At 41.3% G+C, this 27,537-nt stretch overlaps 1 protein-coding gene across 1 annotated transcript in view; it reads left to right on the forward strand.

Annotated features, from left to right (window-relative positions):
* ABCA12 (ATP binding cassette subfamily A member 12) overlaps positions 1–27,537 on the forward strand; it is an 89,507-nt gene that overhangs the window by 13,789 nt on the left and 48,181 nt on the right. The window contains exons 10-23 of the mRNA XM_077919314.1: positions 1,221–1,345; positions 2,401–2,574; positions 5,784–5,948; positions 7,766–7,967; positions 9,414–9,553; positions 9,861–9,980; positions 13,330–13,420; positions 14,892–15,071; positions 16,460–16,775; positions 18,644–18,758; positions 24,160–24,489; positions 25,244–25,313; positions 25,418–25,552; positions 26,727–26,882. Coding sequence (XP_077775440.1) covers positions 1,221–1,345; positions 2,401–2,574; positions 5,784–5,948; positions 7,766–7,967; positions 9,414–9,553; positions 9,861–9,980; positions 13,330–13,420; positions 14,892–15,071; positions 16,460–16,775; positions 18,644–18,758; positions 24,160–24,489; positions 25,244–25,313; positions 25,418–25,552; positions 26,727–26,882 — 2,319 coding nt within the window. The remainder of the gene's footprint in view (positions 1–1,220; positions 1,346–2,400; positions 2,575–5,783; positions 5,949–7,765; positions 7,968–9,413; positions 9,554–9,860; positions 9,981–13,329; positions 13,421–14,891; positions 15,072–16,459; positions 16,776–18,643; positions 18,759–24,159; positions 24,490–25,243; positions 25,314–25,417; positions 25,553–26,726; positions 26,883–27,537) is intronic.

A 27,537-nucleotide genomic window follows, 5' to 3' on the forward strand; every position in this document is an offset into this window, starting at 1 on the left:
AATTTAGTTGTCAGTATGGATCAAACCATTTTCATTGTGAAATTGTGGACAAGGCTTAGAATTTATACATATTTGTATAAAACTTAATTATATTCAACAAAGGCACAGTGACTAGTTACAAAAGCTGTAATTGGTGACAATATGACCTTCCTATCTTTGCTATGCTGATTTATTGTCTTTAGTGGGATAAGAAGCTTGGTCTCTGTTCAGTCCTGAACAAACAGAATCAAACTTACTCATAAATTTCCTCCTGGAGTCTGGCTTCTGGGATGATGGTGACATTCAGATCAGCAACAGAGCATCCTGGAGAATTAAATGCTCCCCCACTAGTTTCTGAAAGGTGCAGATTTTATATCAAATTTGTGTCCATTTAGTCTCTGTTTGTCCTTTGTAGACAACAGAAGGGCATTCATGGCAAGTGATGGATATATTATCATGTTGGAGGATGGATAGGTGAATGAGCCCCTGATGACACAGCTAATTTTATTCATTTCTGTAATAGTGTTGCCTGAGTGGCTATCCTATACTATTATGGACTAATAACATCAGCCATACCTTTAGGGTCTCATTTACTTGCTCGTTCTAACAATATAAGCCACACCATCCAGGGGCGAAATGAAGTAAGGAAGGAAAATATAGCATTAGTGATTAACTTATTGCTATCAGCTAGGACTGAAATAGCGTTTAAATAGAAAAGTGGTGTTTCATCTAGTGAGGATTGGTAAAGAAGCAAATGGAATACATTGCTGATTGTAAAATAAACTCATTTGATATGATTCAGAGAAGGAAGTGAAATTAGAAACACATTTATGGGCAATTGGGGTTTATTGTTAGGCTTTTGAAATACAAGATTTGGACAAAATGTAGCAGGTGAGATTACTGTTTTGATTTTTATCAGGGGATATGCTTTATTAAGACAGTATTATTTTAGGTTTATTATTTCAATGTGTATGGAAAATGTTTAAATACATAAAAGAGAAAAAAGGAGCTATTTGAATACTGAATGGCCTTGAAATGATACAGCCTCAGATCTCTCTGGGCACAGGAATGCAAAATAGTAGAAAATGGGGATGATACCTTTGCATTTAAATGTACCACATGGTGACACTCTTGAGGCGTTTTCCCCACATCTCCCTGAAGCTACTTTCAATGCTCTGCATAAGCAATGTTTCCTGAAGACTGAAATATTTCATTTCGTTTTGTTTTCTGATGTTTTAAAGACATGCTAATAGACCTTTTCAGAAACGTTGACCTCCTCAAAAATGATCTCAGAAATGTGGTAGGAATGTCGGCAGAAAGTATCAATGCTTTGATGGAAATGCCTCTTCCAGAAAACAGAACACAGGCAAGTTTATTACGAATGATGCTGTCTACTTAGCTGGCTTTCCACATGCGGGGGATAAGTGGTAACACTTGCGTGCAGCTCGTGTGTACTTATGCATTATGGGATGTGGTTACGTGATTCACATCAGCCAGTAGCTCATGTTTCTTACTGATCTGTCCATTCATAATGTATGTTCCGTCATAGTTCTTTGTCAACATTTTAGCTTATAGTGCATCTTGTTACAGATTCTGGGTGGACTTAATAGTGTGACAGCCTCTCCAGCAGGAGAAAATATGGTGCTGAGACATAGATAAAAAGTTCTTCATATGCTAGCTGCTACTAATTTGGAGGTGGTTGCTGAGGGGAAGGCTTGTTAAGAGCATGACAGAACATGTGCATTATTCACAACTGCCAGTACAAAGCAAGGTGCCCCCCTCCTGTTTCTCCATATAACCTAAGTTAATAAAAGCCTATCCTATCCTTTAGGAGTTTGGGCAACAAAAACCGCTCGTGGCATATATACAACTGCGCTCTTTTGCCTCTGTTAATCAGGTTGGGCAGCTTTTTGAGTTGTTAAAAATGTGTAAACCTGTTTGACATTGGGGCAAAATAAATATGTAAGTACACCCCAGGAAACAAAACCTCTCCCTAAACACTTTCAAGTCAAAAACTAATATTTGTCTCCAGCCCTGAGCATTGCTGGACAGAGAGTTGTGATGGATTCAGTCACATCGGCTAGAGTCATAGAATCCTACAATTGTAGAGTCAGAAAGGACCCTGGGGTCATCTAGTCCAACCCCCTGCAATGCAGGAATCAATGCAGGAGTCCTTCAGCAACACTTTCATGGGCTTAAGATGCAAAACAAGTCATGAATATGAATAGTCCAAAGAACCTGAATCTTTTAACTTGTGTTCTTGCATTCAAGAGGTTAAGGAAACTCCCAATTTGTTGTGTGAAGAATTGTATGTTGCTCCATCCTCTACTGGTGAGGGCCGAAAAAAGAGAGATGCTTAATTCATCCTCATTAGAGAGAGCTCACTATTTACAAACTTGCTTTTCCTCTGTGCCAATACAGCTGATTTTCTGGATACTCCAGCTGGAGTCCTGTGATACTAATGCAGCTGGTGCTGAGCTGGGAGTCGTAGCAAAGCAGTTCTGCAACCTGCCGCTCTCAGAAAGGGTCCACAAGTCTTACGTTTTAGGGGTCACACTACTGCATTACCTGGATGTCTACAGTTTCATGTACAAGGTTTGTGTTGCGTTTGAATCTTAAAAATATCTCCCTAAATTTTCCAAGGTTGTTTGTATCAGTACAAGTCTTCTGCTTCTTTTGTTGCTTTGAACATAATAGGAAGGAAGTTCAGGAAATCAAGCAACCTGGTTTGTGTGCCCATGTGCAGCAATGGTGTCATGTCTGTGAGCAATGGATATTCATAGGTTGCTGTGCTCATCTCACTATACAGGCCAAGGGAGCCGGCATTTGTCGACTTCCACAGACAGTTTTCCTGGGTCATGGTGTGCTGCTGACAGCTGACTCCAAGCTTAATTGTTTCAGGAATGACGTGAGCCTGGGCTCTCCCACCATTATAAAAATAATCATGGTTGTAGCTGTGATGAGGTTCAGGACAAGCTTTTTCTGAGCCTAGTTCACCTACCAGTGAAAATATCTAGCAGTGCAAAGGGTAAAGGAAGACAAATACAACCAAGCCATTGTCCCATCTTCCTTCTGCATGCAGTTCTTTACGGGGTCCCACCCGTGCACGATAACCTCAAACAATACCCTAAAGGAACCTACCTTCTAATTTTGCATTGCTCAAATCTTTCATATTGCTATTGCGAATACTAATCTGTTGCTGTGCTCCCATGTTGTATATTGTCACAGTCCACCCCAATTTCTGGGCAGTGCGAGGTTCCAGGCACTTAGCCAGGGTTCGGGTTCCCTTTTGAAAAAGAGGCACAGTGGAGATTGTGGTGTCTTTAGGATATATAGTTTCTTTACAGATATATACAACCTGAGCCTATGATGGAGGGCTTCACAGTCTTAGCACCCCAAAAGGGGCTTGTTCCTCCCATAGCCACAGCCTTGGATTCAAGCAGAAATCAGCCATGGCTTTCTCCCTGCCTGTTCAGTTGCAGCTTTGTCCTCTAGGTCACATCATAGTAAATTCTGCCCTCAAAACTCCACCCTCAAAGAAAGGGTGGAGGAGCTCCACCCATTTGCTATCTAGCAAAGAATCCTCTTTCCTTTTGTTCTCTTAGTGGCCCATCACCCAGGCTGGCCTGACTATTCCAGCAATTGAATCCAGGTATTAGAAGGGTCTCCATACTTCCTCCCACCCCAGGCCCTTGCAAACTGGTCTAGCACTCATAACAATATATTTTAAAATGTAGCCCGTTGAAGAATATTTTTTTTAACAGATGATTTTGTAGAATTTAATAAAGCAATGATTAACCCGAGTCCAACTCCAAATTGCATTGAAGCACTCAAGAGTTATTACCTACTTGAAAACGTAATTGCTAAACTATGTTTAGCAATTGTATAATATTCCCTCTTCCCCTCTTCCTTGGCCCAATAAACCACTCATTTGCTCCCTGCTTCCCTAGTCAGACCTGCGAAATCTCAGGCCTATCAAAAATTCCATATCCATTTTGTTCCACATGTATATTGACTGCACTCCAAAAGGGACATTTTTATATGCCAATAAGAGCTCCGAACCAGAAGCCAAAGCCAGTTTTTCTCTATCACTGCAATAATGTGATGAGAGGTTACCAGGTTGCCCAAGGCTCACATCCTGGGATCTAATGGCAGGTGAGGAGAGAGATCTTAGCTTTGCCTGGTGGGGACAGAGGATGGCACCTGATGTCTCAGAGCCTTGCTGTGCTGGTAACCACAAGATGTACATGGGGTGCAGGGCTACACCAATGCAAGCACCCACAGTTTCTTTTTCAAGTTAAACTGGTGGTTTATTTTGGAGTAGCAAAGAGACCGCATTTAGGATGACGGGGAGAAGATCAGGTTTCTGGCAAGAGGCTCCTGTTATTTTGACTCTCCCCCTATTGTGTATGCTATTATATTCTGCAGGAAAGTGCAAATGGTCGTCTTGCAAGACTTAAATGGCCTTGAAATTATTAATAGGAACAATAAGTCGCAGTTGGGGTAGGTTAAAATCCACAGCAGCCTGCAGCAAATATGGCTTTGAAAAATGTATTTCGCTGTCCAAAGCTCTTAGCATGCAGCAACTTTTCCCTTCTCCCTTGTTTTACAAAAACACATTTAAACAATACATCTTCAAAATTGCACTGCCTCACTTAAACCTAAAAAAAAATCTGATTTTAAAAAAACTTCTTTTCAACTGGGATAATAAAAAAGGCCACTCCCTGTCTTTTGTCTTAAGTTGCCTAAAAGCCATTCTAGGCAAAATCTAAACGATAAAACAGCCATGTTCAGTCATTTGCCTGAACTTGCAGTAAGTGGAAGCAGGGGCAGGCCCCCACGCCTCACTTCCCATGTCCCCAGATGTGCAGGCTGCTCTTCAGATCTTTCTGTTAAGTGCTGAAGAGGGCTTTGAAGAGTATTTGATGGAACCTGTTTGATTGTCTTATCAGGGTTTCTCGTTGCAGGAAATTTTCTATGCATGTTCAGTTTAACATACTTAACCAGCCCTCTAGATGCTTTTACGGTAATCTCACAAAGATCTGAAGAGCAGGGCTTGCCTTACTGCCCCCTTCCCCCATCCCATGACAACGAAAAGAAATAAAGTGATTTTCAAATGCAGCGGAACAAATTGCATGCTGTATCTGGACTTTGGTGTCTTCTTCCTCATCTTCTCCTTGCCAGTGTTGATAATCTAGTCGGTGGTCCATGCATGTTGAAAAGGCACCAAGTAGGGCTGGTGTGGGTTTCCTCAACGATGTAGCACTGTAGGAACGGTGGTTTACTTGCAGGTATCTGTTGTTCAATCAATATGCTTTATCCATAAAGAATGAAAAGATGTTTGGGGCAGGATCTTGGCAAATCATGCCTGTTTTGAATACTTTCCTTCGTACTCAATTATACAAGTTCAACACTGAGACAGTGTTGATTATTTTACAGACCTAGGAAATGCTAACATTTGGGGTGGATCCACACACAGGAAAAAATAAGTCAGAAATTAAACAGTTATAACAAAAGAAAAAAACGCTATGTAAAAATCACATGGAAAAATTATTTGTTCTCTGGCGCCATCAGGTGTTGCATGTTTATAATGCATTCAAAGCATATTTTTTTACTAATGAATACAATTGCAATTCAGCCAAAGTTAAGCAGTTTTAAGTCCTATTTATTTCAGCAGGAGAGGTTTAAAAGCATGTGCTCAATGCTCCCATTGGGATCATTAGGATCTAGAAGTTCTCTGTTTTGATTTTGTACCTCACATGCTTAATTTTGGTTATGATGTTCCTTTCTCTTTGCTATTCTAGGTGCTTTTCCCAATGGAACTTCAAACTTCCTTGGATAAAGTGCTAGCTCTTCTCAAGGATTTGGATCACATCAAGGAACAGGTTGCATCAGACGTCCGTCCACTCTTAGATGCAATTCATTCACTTAAAAAACTACGTCAGTCAAGAAATGTACCACTGTCCAAGGTTGGTTTTCTTTTTCAAGAGGCAAAAGACAAAAATTCCTTCTAAATAATAAAGACTGTTGTGAAAACTAGTTACTGGTAGAGTTTCCAGGAATGTTAGCAAACATAACTAAAGATCAACAAAACATATATTATGTGTATAAATAGCAAATCATATGTTTTCCAGAAAGGGAAACCATGTAAGTTTGCTGCAGCCGAAACAATAGCCTTGTGGCACCTTAAAGACAAACGGATTTATAACAGCCTAAGGTTTGTTTTCTGCTACAGCATACTTCTTTAGATGCATAACAGTGTTTTACCCTGAATCTGTTTTATGCATCTGATGCAGTTACTGTAGTCCACAAAAGCTTATGCCATAATAAATTTACTGGTCTTTAAGGTGCCACAAAACTCTTTTTGTAGTTTTATGTTCTATTTTGGGGGAAGAATTCCAGGTAGGACAGTAGGAGCCATAATGAAGGTGGACAGTTGTATATCAGGTCTTTCTGGACTGTATTTAGCACTGAAGTATGTGCAAGATTTTACTGTTGTTGTTATTTTATTCATTATATTGATTTGTTTAGGTAGTTATTTAAAATAGATTTACCCCCCTGGCAATAATATTTTTTTGGAACTGGCTTTAACATGAATCAAATAAAAATACATAACCATTTATGTATTTAAATACATAACCATTCTGCCACCAGAATGCGGCAGCTAGACTGGTGACTGGGAGCGGCCGCCAAGACCCTATAACACCGGTCTTGAAAGACCTACATTGGCTGCCAGTACATTTCCGAGCACAATTCAAAGTGTTGGTGCTGACCTTTAAAGCCCTAAACGGCCTCCGTCCTGTATATCTGAAGGAGCATCTGCACCCCCATCATTCAGCCCAGACACTGAAGTCCAGCGCCGAGGGCCTTCTGGTGGGTCCCCCTGCAAGAAGTGATGTTACAGGGAACCAGGCAGAGAGCCTTCTCGGTAGTGGCGACCGTCCTGTGGAACGCTCTCCCACCAGATGTCAAGGAAATAGACAACTACCCAACTTTTAGAAGACATCTGAAGGCAGCCCTGATATCCATCTTGTTGTGACTAGGAGGGGGGGCGCTTTTCTGTTGTGACCCCATCTCCCCTGTGAGACAGAGCAGGTGCCAACTGTGCTTTGCTTTCAGGGCTGGTCAAAACTTAGCTATTCTGCCAGGCTTTCACTGGCTATTTCCACCAACTTAAAATGGTTTCCACTGATTTGCACTATATTTTAATGCATTCTAAATGATGTTTTATTGTGAGCCACCTTGAGATTTTTCTTAATGAAAGGTGGTATAGAAAGTAGAAATTTATTTTTCTATAAAATTCTGAGATTTTTCTTTTTCCTGCCCATCCCCAAAGGAAGGCCATTTTAAAAAATTGTGACTGCCATTTCACTGTCACAATGTCCTGGAATGATGTCATGTCCAGGGCACTGTGGTAGATACAGAATGGAGGACAGCTGCCATCACAGCAGCTGCCTGCAACAAATTACAACTACTGTAGGAAAAAAGAAAGAGATGCAATCCCAAGAAATGTGGTGGACAATTTCTCCTGTCCACTCACTCCTTGTTCCCTGGTGGGGTAGCGGGACATGGGTACCACTTTGTGGTTCATCTCAGGTGCCAAAAAGTCTTGGGCCGGCGTTGCATAACACCCAGACAAAACACTAACCATCCTAGTCCCATTTTGGCTGACAATGTTATATGTTGCCACATAAATGTTATGCCGTATATAAATTTGAATGTTACCATTATCTCATTTGCCAAAATTTATTCTGTCCATCAACATGCCTTCTGTTTGCTTCCACAGGCATTGTCTCAGGCGAACAACTTAACAATGAACAGAGGGACATTTAAAATCATTTCGAAAGCTCTCTGCAATGAGGAAATCACTCCTTTGTTCTTTGAGTCTCTGCTCCCAGATTTTGAAGAGCAGAATGTCCACCATTCTTCTGTACAAGATGAGCAAATACAACATATTATGAATAAATATGGCATCCCACAGAACACCAGTGAGTTGTTAATACTATTGGTATCTGAAGCCTCTTGTAAAACCTACTGGGTACAACCCAACAAAATTATTGGGTGGGAGCAAGTTGTAACAATTCTTAATTGGGAATTAAGATTTCAACTCATTGCTTTCAGGAGAACATAAGCACAATTAGGAATGTGCAAAACTGCATTTGTTTATTTCTTCAGAATTGTCCAATATGTTTTTTAAAAGTCCACTAATAGCCTGCTTATCAAAATCCCATGAACCTCTGCAAGATCATGGTCATGTTTATGTGCGTATTTATGCCATTTACATATCTTGATATGAGGAAACAGGCAAATAAAGATGTCCTAAATATTTTAGACTTTTCCCCTTTCGCTCTTTCAACCATTGATCAACCTTATTCCCTTATAAATTAGTTAGAGGTCAATGAAATCTAAACACACACTCAATCATAATCCAATATGATACTCTCTGTGAACACTATTGAAGTTGAATAGGAACTGGTCCAAGAATAGCTTTCTTTTGTCCTCCCACCTGTCTCACCAGGTAGAATAGAAATCTGGGACCTTAAAGATCAGCTTTCATTCTAACTTCATGGCTTATTAGTAAGGGTAATTAAAAGTCATATTTCTAGAGTTAGAAAAGCACTTATATGATCAGGATTCTGTGCTTTTATATCAACTGAGTAGGAAGATGACCACAAGAGGGGAGGGCGTATACAGGGTGTATTTTGCATAAGGACCAGATTCAATCCAGTTATAAAGGATTTCAGGTGGCAGGAAAGACCTAACCTTGAGACCTGGTGCCAGTCAGACCATTGGTCCAATGACAATACGAGTCAGAATGGACTTAGTATGACAGCACCATATGTTCATAAGGGAGCTCCGGTCTCAATGAGATCAAATTCTGCAATACATGTTTGTATGTAGTTATGGTGACCTATTTTAAAAATGGAAAAACTGACTTTGCTGCTGGAATTGCTGAGCTTTCAGCAGACACTTTACAAAGAAATGCAAGGTTTGCATTTTCTTGGTGCAAGAAAAGTTTCTATCTGAAAAGTGAAGCAATGGAGACAGCAGTTGAAGTGGCTTTAATACATTGCCAAATCTAAAGTCCCCAATGAGTTTGGCTTTAGTATTCAGAAAGGTCACTGCTTTTATTTTGAGGAGTTGTTTTTCCATCTGTACTGACACTCGCTCCTCTGAGCTCCAAAAGCTCCATTTAACCTTAAACAGGAGAGGTTTTTGCTAGAACAATAAGAACCTTGTTAGCTGAGTTCAGCTATGGGAGATCTTTGGGGAGGATTAGCTTTGTCAAAAGGCATCACATCAGGATGTGAAGACAGGGCTTTCAAGGGATTCTTCAAGCATCTGCTCTCATCTGGCAAGCATCAATATCTGCATCCAGACTGTGCATCTGTGTTATATGTGCTAATTCTCACACCGACTCTGTCTTTTTCTAGCATCGTTCTGCACATCAATCTTTTTGGACTTGGTGAAAACACCTACAGGGGCTTTAATTTGGTCTTTCTTAAAGCCCATGCTGTTTGGGAGGATTCTGTATACACCAGACACCCCTGAAACAAGAGCAATCATGGAGAAGGTAACACCACGCTCAATAAAATCAATAGTTCTCAGTGATTAGAAAACACTTGGTACTTGCAGTAGACGCCAATTAGGAGGTTGCTTCTCCAGTGACTTGGGAACATATGGAATTCCTAATGTTAATTTGCCTTCAGAATATGTGGCTTAGTTGGGAAGAAGTTTTGTAAAAATAGCAAGAAATTACTATTAACCAGTGTGAGACTGCTCTCATAATCAGGGAGCAAACCAAGGCATCAAAACACTGTAATTCACTTGATTGACTAGATATGCATTTTTCTTTGCCCATATATTTTTTGTTCTCTTAGTCTAATGCAACATTGAAACTGATGGCTGAATTAACACAAAAATCCCAGGAGTGGCTGGACAATTCACCATTGCTGATGAGCTCACTGAATATGTTAAAGGAAACTATTCCAATAGCAAAGGTATGAAACGTTTACTCCCTATCTCCTTAACTGATCGAGTGTTGATTTTGTCTTGTTACGGTTTTTGTGCTAGTTGATTTGTACGTCTGGGTTAATAATTATGCTTAACATCTCATAGCATAGGATTCCAGCAAAGCTGACCTTACCTCGGAGCTCCCTGATTCATAAAATAAGGTCCCCTCTGCTGCTACTTACTTTAAAATGTGTGTGGAAGATGAGAAGTGTTTCCTTCTCTCATAGAAAGGGGAGCATTGCCTACATGCCCAGGCCTGAAAAACTTTCATGTGCCAGTCTTCTGTCCATGATGAATGATGCGTCAGCCTTGCTGTCAGCATTGCAACCATTTTCACATGTATCATGAATGGGGAAAGGGCCTTGCAGCAAGTGAATGAATGGGTGTGTGTAAGGTTTTAATCAGAAGCAAGAAAACAGAGACATCATAATGATTTCACAATGGAGTCTCCATCTCCTGTCATCCGGCTATCTCAAGTTCTCTCCCCCAAACCCAGGCTTTATGGGCCAACCACTGCTAATTTCTCAACAAAATGCCAAAGGTATTTTGGCTCAGCTATAGTTGCATACTTCCTATTAACTGTCTCCTCTCACATGTACCTTCTTGTAATTTGGGGGTAGGGAGCGCTTGCTCTCTCTCTGCTTGGGGGCGGGAGTTGGTGGAGCTTTCTCTGCAGTGGTGCTGAGGCTGCGGTACTTTTGACCATCTGGTCCATCACATGGGGTTTTCTAATGAGGAAGGTAAGCATAGCTTTTGGGCCTTTTGCAAGGGAAGGTTAACTGGTCAAACGGCTGACAGAGCTAGTTCCCTGTCTAATTTTTAAGTGCAAATTCACCTGTCTGTACCTTTATGGTATTTTAATTAAGCTGCTTAATTTTTTTAAAAAGTTATATCATTCTTACAATGTGTGATTGTTTTGAGGTCTTGTTATGCCCCCTTGGAGCAACTTTGTTTTATGGGAAAGTATGCGGTCTGAAAAGTTTAAAATACTTCTTTTCATGATTAAATTAATATCTTTGAGCCTTTCCCTAAATTGCAGAGATACCTGTGTGCTGACAGGCTGGTACCTGCTCTATTATCTAAGAAAACCTGTTTGAGTCAGGAGGATCAAAATGCCTCTGAAGCATAATGAGTTGAAATATTTGAATTCAAGCTACAAAATTCAGACCTTCTTCATAAATCAGTGCTAAAACTCCCCTCTGGCGCTGAGTCCTATGGCAACAATCATTTTCTTTTTACTATGAAGTTGCAGCTGTCTTCTGTCAAATGATGTCTTTATTAACTCATGGTAGCATGTGAAATTCAAGACAATGTATCTGACAGAGCTAGCTATAACACAGGAACTTATTAACTCATGTAAGCAGTCAAATTCAGTATAACACAGTCAGTATAGCAAGGCTTGAGGGAAACCTTAGGGGTATTTTATTTTTTGTAACATGGAAATAAAATCTGGATGCTAGAAAAATTCATGCATCTCATGATGTCTTAATGGTGGCTTGTTTTTCTCTCAAGCCCATTTGAAAGCTTCATATGAAACATGCATATCAAGGCTATAAATAGGGATAAACAAAATTAGTAAAGCTCATAAAGTGCTATAAAGTGAGCTGGTTTTGTTCTGCTGCCCTTCCGCTTATGCCTGATATGGTACTATCTGCTCCACTGTGTGCTATGGTTTTGTTTTCAATCTCATGATCTATGCTGCTGTGCTATGCTATATTTACTAATCCATTGTCTCTCCTGCATGTTCCCTTTCAAAGTTTGATAAACAACAAATATCCTTGTGCCACCTTAAAGTCAATGTTAATGAACTGGCCATTACAAAACCATCTATGAATGCAAACCTAACCATGCCTACTTAGAAGTTAGTCATACTGAATTTAGTGGGGCATACCTTCTGGTAAGTGAGGTTAAGATTGTAGCCTCTCTCACTGCCTTGATTTCACAACTCAGTATAAACTTGCCATCCTATATTGCTTCCCTCACTCAGTTACCAGAGGTAGGCAGCTGAGTTACAAGTCAAGAAAATTTCAAGGGGGAAAAAGTAAAGGAACTTTAATTTAAATTTCCTATTTACCTGAGAGTAAGCCTCACTGAATTCAATGGGATTTACTTCTCAGGTTTGCAGTCTTAGTGCATATGGGCTGCCTTGGGCAACAAACAACACTTCAGAAATAAAAAAAGAAAAGCCACACCTGTGTACATTGGTGACTTTCTTACACCTTGGCAGTGCCTCCATCAGCCCCACTTTCCTGTTAATTCTCTTTCAAAGTAAATAAAGCAGGTAATGGCCCATGAATTAGCCATCTCCCCACAGGGTTCTAAACATTTATTGAGCTTCGTGATAACAGCATTGTGGAACATCAGGTGAAGTGACATGTAAAAAAATTACATTAATTATGTCAAACCTGCGTACTGAAAAAGATAAAATAGATGCCAATGTGAATGTGGGTTGCATTCACTTCAAGGAATTCCATTCCTGAATACTGGGAACAAGAACTTTCCATATCTGCATCTGCCTATAGCAAAACTCTCCGACATCCCTAGCTATTAATAAAACTGCTCTCTTGCAGAGGGATAATTTTTGCCATTACTCTGAGGCCAAATTTGCTTAGTACTCAGACCTAGTTTAGATTTACAGTTTTAAAAAAAGAAGATTAAAAAAGAGAGGATTGAGCTGTAGTGTTACATATTTCTTCCACTGTGCCTCTTTCCTCCCATGTAGATTACCTCACCCTCCTCTATATTGTTTTGAATGAAACTAGGAAGACTGATAAGCTCACCTGGAGAACTTTGATTAACAAAAACAGGCCATCATTCAGACAATGTGAGGTACATAAGTTCAGAAGTATTCCTCCCTTTCTTTAAACTGAGTTAGCAACAGTTACATGAGATACAGAAACTGGATGCATAGTTTTGGGATGGGCAGATTAATATGAGCGAAGGGAAGGGCATGCCAGAAATGTAGATATAGGGAGTTTGGGGTTTGACAGTCATCTTTGGATATTGGGGAACAGTTTGCTAAAACCCACTACATTCTCAGCCTTGGTATATAATTATCATGGCAAAATTGTGCTAATCCTGGTGTGTTCCATGGCTTGGTCCCAGTCCAGCCCTTTTCCTTCTACAAATGGAAAGCTTGAGGTTCAGTTCCTGGGCCTGGCCTACATGACACAAGAAGCTAGCCACTGAAAGAGGAAAAGCTTGTGTCTTCTCTGGGAACTAACCATACCTTCTTCGCAGGGGACTCGTTTCCTCCTTCTGACAACTGTGGTTCTAATTTTGAAAAGTGGTTGAATATACTTTGTTTAAGCAAGCTCTCATTCCATTATTCTGTAGAATGCACTGCAGAATCCCTTTGTGCAAGTGTTCATCAAACTCATGGTGAAACTAGATGCTGATGACCTTCTAAACCAAATTGATGAGCTGGGTAAGTTGTTGCACACAGCCATGCATGCTAACAGTACTAGAGATGTTCCTGATTATACACCTTTACTTGTAGCACATAAGTGGGAGGTTGCCGCTGGTTTCTATAGGAAAACGTAAGTGCGTATTACTTGCAGTACCCTGTGGAGACACCTATTTTTTGGGCCGCATAGTAGTTGACACAGTACCCACTGAAAGGGACTACATTTTGTGGGGTGGACAGAACACCCCACGCTTCCCTGTTGCTTCCCAAACTGCAAAACATCAGGTTCTTGTGTGAAGTGGGATTGTTGCTCAGGGGTAAGAGAGCCCTGTAACCCACTTTAATCATGCAAATCTAAAGTTCTGGGTTGCACTTGAATCCCTTCACTTCCACGCAATATTAACTGTCTGGAGACACCCAAAATGGGAAGAACCCTAATGTGTGGTTTTATTTGTGAAGGGATTTGCTTTTTGTATGGAAGAGTATTCGGTCATTCAGGCCTTATCTATACAGTGGTGCCCCGCAAGACGAATGCCTCGCAAGACGAAAAACTCGCTAGACGAAAGGGTTTTCCGTTTTTTGAGTCGTTCCACAAGACGAATTTCCCTATGGGCTTGCTTCGCAAGACGAAACGTCTTGCGAGTTCTTGCGAGTTTGTTTCCTTTTTCTTAAAGCCGCTAAGCCGCTAATAGCCGCTAAGCCGCTAATAGCCGCTAAGCCGCTAATAGCCGTGCTTTGCAAGATGAAAAAACCGCAAGACGAAGAGACTCGCGGAACGGATTAATTTCGTCTTGCGAGGCACCACTGTAGTCTAAAGTGGTATAGGCCAGATACAAGTTTACCCCTTTCAGAGAGAACTAGGCAATCATTAGATCTTTTTCAGCTTTATGAATCTGTGAACAGAAACTACTAAAAGTAACTTCTGCTAATTTTAAGGTTTTCTTGTGTCTTCCACGGGAGAGTGTCACATTAGAATCAATAGATTATGGCAGAGGTGGTTTTAGGTTGGTGCAACTGGCAGGCCCAGACAGAGGGGGGGGGCATAAGGGCCACTTGGCCTGGGCCTCTGATTCCAAAGGGGGCCTCGGTCAACATATTCACAATTGTATATCTATATTTTCAGTTTTGTCTTTATATGCAGATACGGTTCAAGCCTTGAAATAAAATTATTCGTCAACATAACTTTTGTGAAAATTATTTATATACTTACTTATTTATAAGACTTCAGTTATCCCCAGGGTGAAAAAAAAAGGGGGGGGGGCACATTATCTACCTGGCCTGGGCCTCTGCCTGGCTCTGCAAGACCCTAGCAACTGGTGTGGTCATCCTGGGTGCTATCCTGCAGGGCTTGCCAAAATAATGCTGTAGAATACATTGTGAGAGGTGTGTGTGTGTGTGGGGGGGTGTCGCACAGGGCGCTGCTGAAATTTGAGAGCCCAAAGTCCACCACTGATTATGGTTCTCTCGCTTCATTTCCCCACCCCACCCCCAGATGATATACGTTGGGAACTACAGAATAATGCTGACATCATAAACCAGCTTAGCGTCTTAGCAGGACTTTCAGTAAATATCTCCTCATGTGTGTTGTTTGATCGTATCCGTCCATTCAAGACTGTAGAGGAGCTGGAAATGGTGGCAAAAGATTTCTTTTTGAAGAATGAACTTCTTGCAAGTGAGTATTGTCATCTGAATTTGGATTTCTTTGCTGAAATGAAATAGTTTTCAACCAAAATTCAAGATGAGGTGTTAAATGTGGATCTTTGGGCTGAGATGATTCATTCTGGTCTGTTACATTGGTGGTTTGAAATACATTACTTGACAAATCAAAGCTGATCCCCAGTTGCATGTGTTCCAGCATCATTCAGGAATAACTTTTAAAACAAACAAGCTGTCTAGGAAGAAAGTGCATAATGCACTGAGGTTATCTGTAAGCAAGATCTATTGTGAGAATCAGCAGGGATTGCAGTGGCCAGGTGTGAATCGGATGTATAGCTCACTTCAGTTTTTAGTTTATTTCTCTTCCCACCTTTTCCCTCCAATGGGCACATGGGCAGCAGTGCCATATCAATTCTCAATTCAGCTGTCCCCAAATCTGATGATATACCTGTGTTTTTGTTGTATACTAACTTAACATCCTTAAGATACTCTGCTTTGCAAATTGAGAATCAGAGCAATAGACATTATATTAATGCCTGTTCATTTTATTAAAGCATGCTTGAGATCACAAGCAAAATAAAGGGTGTACGCAGCTGGAACAGTGAGAAGGTCAGGCAATTGTACTCAACCTGTTTTTGGCAGATGCACAGACTTCTTTTGAGCATCAAACCCTGTTCTGCCAATTCACCCACCTTTCCCTAGACTAGAGCAATTTTTAAAGTTTGCAGTAACTGCTTTTTATTTCTTAGCTATTTATTCTTTGATAATTTTGTAATATTACAAGTTAAACAAAGCAAAACAGTTGAAGTCGAACGCACAAAACAAAAGAAGTTTGCATTGTCAATTAAGAACTACAGAATCAATATAGCATCTGATACATTAGTGGCATTTACCAGATAAAAAGAGATAGAATATCAGTATTACATACTGATAAGATCATGCCAGAACAATTTATGTTGTGTTGAATAATGTTGTGTTGAGTATTGAGGCATCATTATTACCATAAGAAATGAAATGAAACTATCGAGCTACAAGAATTACTTATGACTACACAAATCTGTTGCATCAATTCTTTCATTAAATGTAATCTCCAAATTCCATTATCAATTTTCTATATGACAAAACATTTTCTCTCTCTTCAGTTGGAGTTCTTTCTTTTGTCTTGTAGCACATATAGAAACAAGGTGATAAGGAACTGAGAAACATATTTAACAGGATTGGTTAAACAACAGACACAACTTCTGATCCCTGTCTAGAGGCCTCTGAGTTTGCATCCCAGAGTTCAAGGCTAGTGTCAAAGGTCAACTTGCTGATGGCCCCCACCCCAGGAAGGAACCTACTGACACGAACCCCCCTTAGCCCTGCTGCAGTGAAATGCATTTCTCTCTCTTTCTCTTTTAAAAGGTATCATTTTCAAGCCATTCTCAGACGGAAAGAGGGAGGAGACAGAAATTCCTGGCAACCTTTCCTTTCCACCGCTAGTCAACTACACCATCCGAATGAGCAGCAAGATTTCCCAAACAACCAGAAGAATACGAGAGAAAATCTGGACGGTGGGTCCACATAACTCAGCCTCGCAAAGTCAGATCTACAGTCGAGCATTTATCTACATCCAGGATAGCATTGACAGAGCAATCATTGAATTGCAGACCGGGAAAACCGCAGAAGAAATCGCAGTACAAGTTCAGGCTACCCCCTACCCCTGCTACAACAAAGACATGTAAGTCTGCTGACTAAACCTCGTTAAGCAGAGCGTTTAATAAATGGTAGAGTGTTTACAGCAGTATGCTCTCTGTGGGGCTGCCCTTGGGCCTAGTCTGGAAGCTCCACCTGGTGCAGAATGGGGCTCCTGAGTGGGGGCACAAAGCTACCAACATGTGACACCACTGTTAAAACATCTGCACAGGCTCTACTACTGGGCCACCTTCAAGGACCTTGCACCAATTTACAAAGCCCTCAACAACTTAGGTCCAAGGTACCCGAGGGACTGCCTGAACTGTTATCTCCTAGCTCAGTCACTGAGATCATCTGCAGGCACATCACTGGCAACAGTAAATTGAGTCTTTGGTGTCATCAGCCCAGTGGAATGTTATGCAAGAGAGATTTGGGAGGTGCTTTCTGTTTTAACCTTCAAAAACCTGCTGAAAACTGTTCTGTGCCACCAAGTTGATGCAGACAATAAGGAAAACAAGTTTCCTCAATAGCAGATGATCTCTGAGTATACATTTTTATGAGGGTTTTTTAATGGTATTTAGATATGGTATTATGATATAGTGTTATATAAATATTTTTATAAATAAATAAACATTATAATGGGACAGAAATATGGTCACTCACAACCGCACCAGTTGTATCAGGCTTCTTTGCTAAAACACTTCTTGGTCAGATAAAATCACCATAATGTGACAACTGGCAAAGGGATCAAGCAAGACCTCCAAACCAAACAGCGATCCTGATTTGGATGGCTCATTCAAATCACAGTTTGATAGTTTGGATATAAGGTCTGTCTGTGCTTTGATCCAACTAATGGAGAGTGTTACATCTGAATGTACCCAATCTTCATTTATGCCTTCATAGGCTGCCTTAACAATATGTGAAACCCTGAAAAATTATGTTCCTTTTCTTTTATGCCAACCTCTACCCACCTCCCTCCCTACCCACACCCATTGTAGTGGAATCCTACAACATCTGGTTGCCTGTATCTTAACTTTAAGAATTAAGTAATTTTTACTTCTCAGATAGGAATCTCCCCTTCTTAAATTATTTAATGATAGCCATGGTAAGGTTTGATTTCTCACTATCACTGTTTTAGGCATTGCTAATGGTAAATTGTCTTTGATCCAAGTGTTTTGTGTAAGTAAACTCAGAATACAAGTGGATCCATACCAAATTCATACTATGTATGCTCTATCAATAAATGACTGCAAAAATAATAATTTTCAGCGGGACTTAGTTCCACGTAAATATGATTCAGTTTACAAATTAAACCTTTGCATGTTTACTCAGAAGTAAATCTAAGTTTGCAGTCCTGTATGCACAGGAAATTGCCAGGGAATAAGCCATGTTGAATACAGTAGGATATAAGTCTGAGTGAACATAACTAGGACAGGACTTGTCTAGCATAGATGTTATTGCTGCTTTCATATTCATCTCCTGAGAAGATCACAGCGTCAAGTGATATTTCTGCAAAACATGGCAAAACATAGTATGCTTTGTTTTGAGGCTGAAAATTGAAACTACTTCCAGTCTCTAACTTCATAGAGTTTTGCAAAGGTATAAGAGCCTTTATCCCTACATAGGTTTATACAGAGGAATATTAAGTTTCAGTCAAGGAAGGGTGGGGCACAAAACATGGCTCAATGTAGGGACTCTGAGAGCCACAAACCAGTAGCTATAGGTTTTTGTAATAGCAAAAATTCTTTCATTGAATGTAGTTACCAGTTCCTAGAATGAGCCAAATGTTTTTTAACTATAGTCCAAGTTTCCGAGAAAAAACAAAGGCTTTTATGTTGAAAGTCATGTTCGTTATCCCTCCCTAATCCAACATACTTTGCCTTTGCAGCTAAATAATTGCTTTTCTTTTTACAGGTTCCTAACCAGTGTGACTTACTCCCTTCCATTCATGTTGATGGCTGCTTGGATACTTTACATTGCAGCCTTTGTGAAGAAACTCGTTGAAGAAAAAGACCTGAGGCTTTACGAGGTAGTCTGAAGTTTTGAGTATTCACCGCACCCTGAGGCTGTATCTGACAGAGTCTGAGTACCTGGGTGGAAGGAATCCAGTCTATAGGGTTCCCTGTTAACTTATTCACAGAGACTGACAGAGAAACCACTTATGAAAGCTATGCCCTGAGCTCCTCTCCAAAACAATTCATACAAGCAAATTCAGTAGAAATTGCTCCTGGATAAGACCTGAGAAGGCAGGTCTCAGAGTTCATTTTTCAGAATGAGAGATAGACTACCAACAAGACTTGCACCTTTAAAAGCTAACAGAGTTAGTTCTCCAAGAATGTAGAGGGGCCTAGCAGTTGATCTTGAAGACATTCCAGTCTTCTTTGTGGTGCTCCTATGTTGTTTATCACTCCTATGTAGGGATGCAGGAGAAATTCAGTTCCTTTTTCCAGTGAAAGCTGAAGCTATTGAATTTGCACTTTCTGAAACAGTATGTGAACTGAAGCACATCTACATTGTGCGGTGCAGTTCTCCAACTAATGTTTGAAAATATGCATATATTCAGGAAAAGTATACATAAAAATGAATATATTAGTGAAAACTCCTTGCATTGGGGGACATTGCTTGCAAAACTGTGTACATTAGTCAAAAATGCATATAAAATGAGTTTGCATTCAAATGTTGATTGAATTTCAGGAAGATTTTTACAATTTCATTTATAAATTGATGCAAAATGTGGAGAACTCAATTTAAGATTGGAAAAATGAGAAACCAAGAAAGCAGAAGCAGACCCTTCTGTTCCTACTCCTAATTATGCATATTTAACATTATTTGTTCTTTGAAATATTTCTTACCCTTCTTTCACCACAACGCAATTCTAGGGTAGGATACAATTAAAACAGATAAATGACAACTTGAAAAATAATAAATGACGGGAATCCAGGCACTGGTATCCAGCAAAGGCCTGGGCAAATAGACAACATCAGAAGGCTAAGCAGGAGCTGTAGCACAGAGGGGAGGTGCTCCAAAGCTGGGGCCCACAATGACAAACCTCCTTGGTAGATCTCAACAGCCAGGCAGATCTATGTGGGAAGAGGCACTCTCTCTAAGTTATGTAGGGCTTTATAAGTCAATGCAAGCACCCTGAAATGGGCTTGGTAGCATATAGACACCAAATGTAGTTCTGTCAAGATTGGTGTAAATTGTTGGCAATAGGCAATCCCCAATAAGAGCTCAGCTATCTCATTCAGCACTAACTGCAGCTTCCAAAACAGCTTCCAGTGCACGTTTCAGCAGTCCATTCTTAAGGTTGTTGTTGTTTAGCCGTTTAGCCGTGTCCGACTCTTTGTGACCCCATGGACCAGAGCATGCCAGGCACGCCTGTCTTCCACTGCCTCCCGCAGTTTGGTCAAACTCATGCTGGTAGCTTTGAGAACACTGTCCAACCATCTCGTCCTCTGTCGTCCCCTTCTCCTTGTGCCCTCAACCTTTGCCAACATCAGGGTCTTTTCCAGGGAGTCAAACTAAGTATCCAAAGTATTGGAGCCTCAGCTTCACGATCTGTCCTTCCAGTGAGCCCTCAGGGCTGATTTCCTTCAGAATGGAGAGGTTTGATCTTCTTGCAGTCCATGGGACTCTCAAGAGTCTCCTCCAGCACCAGAATTCAAAAGCATCAATTCTTCGGCGATCAGCCTTCTTTATGGTCCAGCTCTCTCGTTACCTGCACTTGAAGCTTTCCCTGTCAAGACCATGTGTCCTGCGTGCAAGTTATGCATCATGCATATTAGCCCCCCCCCCCCCCATTTCATCAATGTGCAGTGTGACAAAATATGTGCAGGAGTATAATTCTCACTTTCCTGGCATTCCAACAGGGAATATTTGTCTGGAAAAGTTCCATTGGGAACAAACGTCAGGAGGAAAACTGTGGGATGTAGTTGGGTAGGGTCTGCTGCTCAATGTAAGAGCACCTGCTTTGCATGCTGAAGGTCTCAGGATCGATCCCTGCAGTGACGGACCCTGGCACCTCAGATTTCAGTGGCACCCTGTGCACCCCCAAAATCTGGCACACCTCTCCCCACACCTCTCGCCGTGCAGTGGAGTACTGGTGGCAGAGCCAGACATTTTGTGCCCAGTACAGCCACACAGGTCACACTCTGAGCCACTCTGATTCCTGGCATTTCCAGGCCTGACTGGGAAAGACTCCTGTCTGAAACTCTGGAGACCCACTGCCAATCAATGTCAACCATGCTTAACTCGATGTGCAAACGGTCTGACCTTTCGTAAGGCAGCTTCCTGAGCTCTTAAAAACTTTTGCACACAGCAAAGGGGTTCTTTGGATTATGGGCCTCTAAAAGAAAGCCATAGATTACAGAAGAAAAGTCATTAGTAAAATCAGTGATTGGAAGCTGTTCGCTATTTTGTTTAGATACATCAGCAAGTTGTTAAGAAATTATTTCTTTCATAATTGGTTCTTCTGACATGATTCTACTTTCCTGACCTCTTACATACCATGGTGTTTTTGTGTTATTATCTCAAGTGAGGCATGTGCAAGATTAGATTTCCTGTGAGACAACATAGCGATCAATGTGAAAATCTTTCCCCTTCTTAACTTGATTTAGTTTTCAAAGTGAACTTCCACCAGAGGAGCAAAAGGGCTTTGTAATTCTTTATCTTGGTAGTCAATGAAGTAGAGCACCCACTTCCACAGAATCAATTATTGCCTTATCCCAACTACTCTCAATTTAGTGTACACTTATTTAAAATATGAGGCTATTTCTGCTAAAAATGTTCCTGTGTGCTGTCCTAACACTCAGTGGGACTTTTAGCACTTTCATTAGCGATTCAATCGATTCCACAGGTTGAACAAAGAAAATTATTGTTTTTGAGCAAACAGATCCCCACAGAGATACTACTATTTCACAGAATCATCTCGGGTCATCTAGTCCAACCCCCTGCATGCAGGATTCTCAGCTAAAGCATCCATGACAGATGGCCATCCAACCTCTGCTTAAAAACCTCGCATGAGGCAGAGGGCACCACCTTCTGAGGGAGTTTGGTTCCACTGTGAAACAGCTCTGATGTCATTTGTGTAATATTAGAACAGCAGCAAGTGTGGAGAGCCTCAACTTTTGTAGAGTTATATCTGTGTATCTAATCCTCAAAGTATTTGTAGGGAAAGGGCAGAGTAGCTCTGTCGGAGGTTAGCTTCAGAGATTCTTGGCCATGCCAGAATAACTCTCTCTTGCAAAATGTGGCAATGCAGGCATGAGGAGAAGTTATAGTGTGATCTTCTCACACCTCTGGTATTACGTTTTTGCCAGGGAAGAAGCTGTGTTAAAGCGGCTCAACAATGTAACATAAGAAATGGTCCACACATTCTTGTTTATGCTGAGTTAAAAAAATAACCAGGCAAAATATTTGGGGCAAATGGAGCAAAATATTTCACACATGCACCAGTAGCATTCAAGGATGTCGTACAAGGAAGTCTACCTCCTAATCCTTGAGTTATAAATGTTCACTCCAAAGAAACAGCCTGGAAATGTTAAATGGAGTGAATTTTAGGGTGGGGTGCATGATTTGTTCAGCAGATTGGCAATTTAAAATATTAGAATAGCTGGTATTTTTGAGAAACTTATCTATTTGGGAGGTAAGTGCCACTTGGTTTGAACTCCACCATGGTGTTGTTTATTTATTTTATTTTCCCCCATAGCTTAGCAAGTTAGAGATTCCAACTTTTTGATCATAATACGATAAAGATTTTGGTGCAGGAAACAATACTTGTTGGAAGAAGCTGGCAGAGCTATTGCTGACCTGGCACCAGTCAATAGTCCCTACTGGGAGCACACTTGAGAGGTTGGGCCATTGCCACTTGTAAACCTATCAATGCACACATAGCCCACTGGCCTTGTAAGGCAACCTCTACAACACCCAATTTTAAACACACACACACACACACACACACACACACACACACACACAAAAACCTACTTTGCTGTTAGTCAGAGTTTGCAGAAATATGAACTGGAGAGGTAACAGTGGCCTCAAGCATCTCATTTCTCACAATTCATTAGGGTGTGCACATTCAGCTTAGTGGGGCACAATTTGGGCATTCCTGGTAAGGACTGACATGTCCCTCTCAGAGACTAAAACTGAAATTAATGCTGCAGACCACCAGTCACCCCTTCTATTTTAAAAGAGACAATGGCCATCTTACTATGCCTACAGTACATAATTAGAATATCTGGGTGGCGCTGTGGTCTAAACCACTGAGCCTCTTGGGCTTGCCAATCGGAAGGTCGGCGGTTCAAATCCCTGCGACGGGGTGAGCTCCCGTTGCTCGGTCCCAGCTCCTGCCAACCTAGCAGATTGAAAGCACACCGGTGCAAGAAGATAAATAGGTACTGCTGCGGCGGGAAGGTAAATGGCGTTTCCGTGTGCTGTGGCACTCGTCACGGTCCTCCGTGTGCCTCTAGTGGTTTAGTCATGCTGGCCACATGACCTGGAAAACTGTCTGTGGACAAACACCGGCACTCTCAGCCTGAAAGCAAGATGAGCGCTACAACCCCATAGTTGCCTTTGACTGGACTTAACCATCCAGGGGTCCTTTACCTTTTTTACCTGGGTGAGCTCCCGTTGCTCAGTCCCAGCTCCTGCCAACCTAGCAGTTTGAAAGCATGTCAAAATGCAAGTAGATAAATAGGTACCGCTCCAGCAGGAAGATAAACGGCATTTTCCCTTGGCCAATTGTTATGTACTGAGTTGAATAGGATCCAAACTGCAGCAGTCTGATTGGTCCTAGAACAATAGGATCCAAAAGGCAGCAGTCTGATTGGTCCTAGAACAATAGGATTCAGAATGCAGCAGTCTGATTGGTCCTAGAACAACGCAGCAGTATGATTGGTTGGCAGGAACTACCCAATCATGCTCCAGATAGAAGTGAATCCACAACCTGATTGGCTTACAGTAGAATTCCGGAATTAGCCAATCATGTGCAGCCCATTGTGTAAATAATGTATATAAAGCAGATACTTTGAGGGGACATTCATTCATTCCTCCTCACCACTATGAGCTGAATAAAGAGCATGAAATCACTTTGCGACTCTGAGTATATTTCACCAATAAAGCGAGATGAGCACTGCAACCCCAGAGTCGTTCATGACTAGACTTAACTTTCATGGGTCCTTTACCTGTTTTAGAAGACAACAGCACTTAATACTTTGGTGTTTGTGTAAATGGTTTTATTGCTTTAGAGTTGGCTAAATTGATTTTATTTTTTTTTTAGTCTGTGTTTCTGTGTTTTAGTCTGTTTTTACCCTGTGCACCTCTTTGAAACTGGTTTCTAAATTTGTTTTCATAATAAATAATAGTAATAACTAATATACATGTTTGAATTCAATTAAGTGCCTATCCTTTTATTATTTCTCCCTCCATAGTATATGAAGATGATGGGTGTCAATTCCAGCAGTCACTTCATCGCCTGGTTCATTGAATGTGCCACCTTTCTCCTAATTACTACCACGTTTCTCATTGTTATGCTCAAAGTTGGGAACGTCCTTTCCAACATAAACGTTGTGATCCTGTTCCTGTACCTCCTGGACTACAGCTTCTCCATCATCGCCATGTGCTACCTCATCAGCGTCTTCTTCAACAACACCAACATTGCTGCCTTGGTGGGCTGTCTCATCTACATCTTGACCTTTTTCCCATTCATCGTCCTGCTTGTCGTTGAGAATCACGTCAGCTTTTCCGTGAAGAGCCTGCTGGTAAACCTCTCAGCCGTGTTAAGATGCGTGAAGGTGCTGGGGCAGCTTTAGTCAACCTGGAGCCCACAGAAGTTTTGGACTACAACTCCCATCCGCTCCAGCAGGGCAGTGCTAGGTGGGGCTGGTGGGAATTGTAGTTCAAGACGTCTGAAGGCTGGGGAAAGAGTCATTTACCAAAGAATTTTTGTGGGGGGGGGGTCAACTTAAATGCACATTTTGGCTTGTCTCTCAACCACACAATAGCAGTGGTGTAATATTAGGCCCAATTGCTTCAGGCAGCAGGGTTCACAGGGCCAGCAGATACCAATGCTGATCTTCCTTCCTTCTTATTCCTGACGTAGATCTTCCTTCATCTCTACTTCCCTGGTGGGAAGGGAGGGCGCCATTTTGGGGTCTGCCTCAGGTGCCAAAATGTCTTGGGTCGGCCCTAGTTAACACCTCTATGTCTCCTCTTATCCAATACAGGGTAAAATAGATGAGAATTGGCAAAATGTCAAGAATATTTGGTTTGGATGTGCAATGCTGGATTCAAAAAAGCACATCCATGATGCTTTCTCATCTCCCCCCTCTCTCCCTTCTTTCGTTTAAAAAAATACTTTCATTTTCATCTGAGTCATGGGGTATAATTTTACATCTATACTTACATTTTATATGTCTCTGAAATCTGCATCGTCTTCATATGTTTACCTGGATATTTGTATGCAAATATTTCAGTAGGGTTTTTGTGTGTTTGTTTCTCCCCTGCTTTTTCCAGAGCCTGCTGTCTCCAACCGCGTTCAGTTATGCAAGCCAGTACATTGCCCGCTATGAAGAACAGGGCGTTGGTAAGGGTTCTTCTTATGTGGACACTTCTCTGGGTAGCCTTGGTGCACTCTGGTTCATTGGCTAATGTAGAAATTGTCTTTATCTTACCTTTTCTCTTTTGTAGGCCTGCAGTGGGATAATATGTATAAATCACCTATGTCTGGAGATGAGACTAATTTTGGCTGGATGTGCTGGTTAATTCTGATAGATTCTTTTATTTATTTCATTCTGGGCTGGTACATTAGGAATGTTTTTCCAGGTAAGTAGTGCATGCAAGAATTTTCACACACACACTCAAACACACACAATTACTAGGGTGCTCATAAGGGTCTATTTGTCTAGACCCATAGGGTGCTCATTTGTCTATTAAGTTTGTGTTAGATGGGACAGATTATGGACTGCAGCCCACTGTGTTTTTAACCACAGAGAAGCCACCAAAGACATTCTTTGATTGGGGCAACCCAGTCAGATACGTGGGGTATTGTTGTTGTTGTTAATAATAATAATAATAATAATAATAATTCCTATTGAGGGCATCCTCTCCCTTGCACATTTGCAAGTGCTTAACAAATGACATGTGCCCTATATGACTGCACATGCTACCATTCTTTGCTTCTAGGGACTGTGCAGAAGAATGTATTTGCATGACGAATGGCCATACAAAGTACTTACAAATGTCATAACCAGAATGGGTATCACTCATAATTTTCCATATGTAAATTATGGTGAGCTCTCCCACTCTAATTATTTTGACAGCATAGTGGCATCATTATCATCATTTTATTTGTACACCGCCTTTCCATAGTTAAAACGATGCTCAAGGCGGCTTACAACATGACAAGATTTACATAATTACCAACGTAACAAAAGTCATAAGCAATAAATAAAACACATCAAAAAGTACACAACAAAATGGAAAACAACTTCCACATAAATCATAAAATCTAAAACTGAGAATACAGCATTAATATCAGTTACAATTTAAAATGACATAGATAAAAAAAAGCAATTTAAAAAACAAAAACGGAGCCCTCTCTGCCCAGATGGAAGGAGGCAGGCGAGGCCCTTCAGGCCCTCAGCAGCAGGCGAGTCCCTCGCTGGGCAGCAGCAAACAGCCACAGTCCTTATAGAGCCCTGTGGCCCTCTAGCCATGTGGTCTGGGTACCCTTAGGATACCAACATAATCCTGGGAAATTAGGGAAGAAAACAACACATTCACTTGATCAGAGGTTGCACAGCACACAAGTGCAATATACTCTGGGGAAATGATGAAATCACATTGAACTCACACTACCACATTCTTTGGGCTTGCAGTCGTATAGACCATGTAAACCTAATTCAGACCGTCACATGCTATAGAGTAACTTTTCCCAACTTCTCAGCCTCTCTCTCTCTCTCTCTCTCTCTCTCTCTCTCTCTCATTTTTTAAACAGGCAAGTATGGTATTGCAGCCCCATGGTATTTTCCACTCCTTCCATCTTACTGGGCAGAGCGCTATGGCTATTTCCCCTTGTGGAGTGAGAAGAGGAAAAACTTTCTTTTCACCAATTTCTTCTTGAGAAAAGAGCCAGCATTCCCTGAAAAGATATGTACGTACTCCAAGTTTTTAGATGTGGTGAATATTTATTTCATAGATTCGCTTACTTTAAACCAGGGCACCCAACAAGGTGCCCTTGAGATGTTTTTGGACTACAACTCCCATCAGCCCTGCCAGCATGGTCAAGGATGATAGGAGCTGTAGTCCAACAATATCTGGAGGGTGCCACTTTGCCTGATCTCGCTTTAATCAAACCATTAGTCTTGTACTGAAATGTAACATAGATATTTGCCTGAGCTCAGAGCTGAGCAGTTATCTTGAGACGAGGTATGTTGTTGCATGTTGTTGCATGTTGACCTGATGCACAGAGAAGGTGGTGAGGCTGGACCATGAACAGCTGCAAGTGAGCAACTTGCTCAACAAAGGCTGAGAGCAAACTGTAGCCTTTCAATGCTCTCTCTGCAGACTACCTCCTCCAGGCTCCACCTCCTTGTAGAAAACCTTAGAAGCTTAAAGGGCCAGCCCTCTGGCCTGAAGATGGACACTCATAGGCTCCTTTCTGGTGCTCTCCCAGACTAGTGATGCGTGGGAAGCACCTGGCTCTTCAGGCTCAGGTGCCCGTGAGTGACCAGGCTCTGGCCCTACAAGCCCTGGGGGTCAGGGGCTTTCCTCTGAGAGCTCCTGTCCAACCGTCTCAGGCCCAAGGG

This window comes from Podarcis muralis, chromosome 1 (assembly GCF_964188315.1).
Source record: "Podarcis muralis chromosome 1, rPodMur119.hap1.1, whole genome shotgun sequence".
In the NCBI taxonomy this organism is placed as follows: Eukaryota; Metazoa; Chordata; class Lepidosauria; order Squamata; family Lacertidae; genus Podarcis; species Podarcis muralis.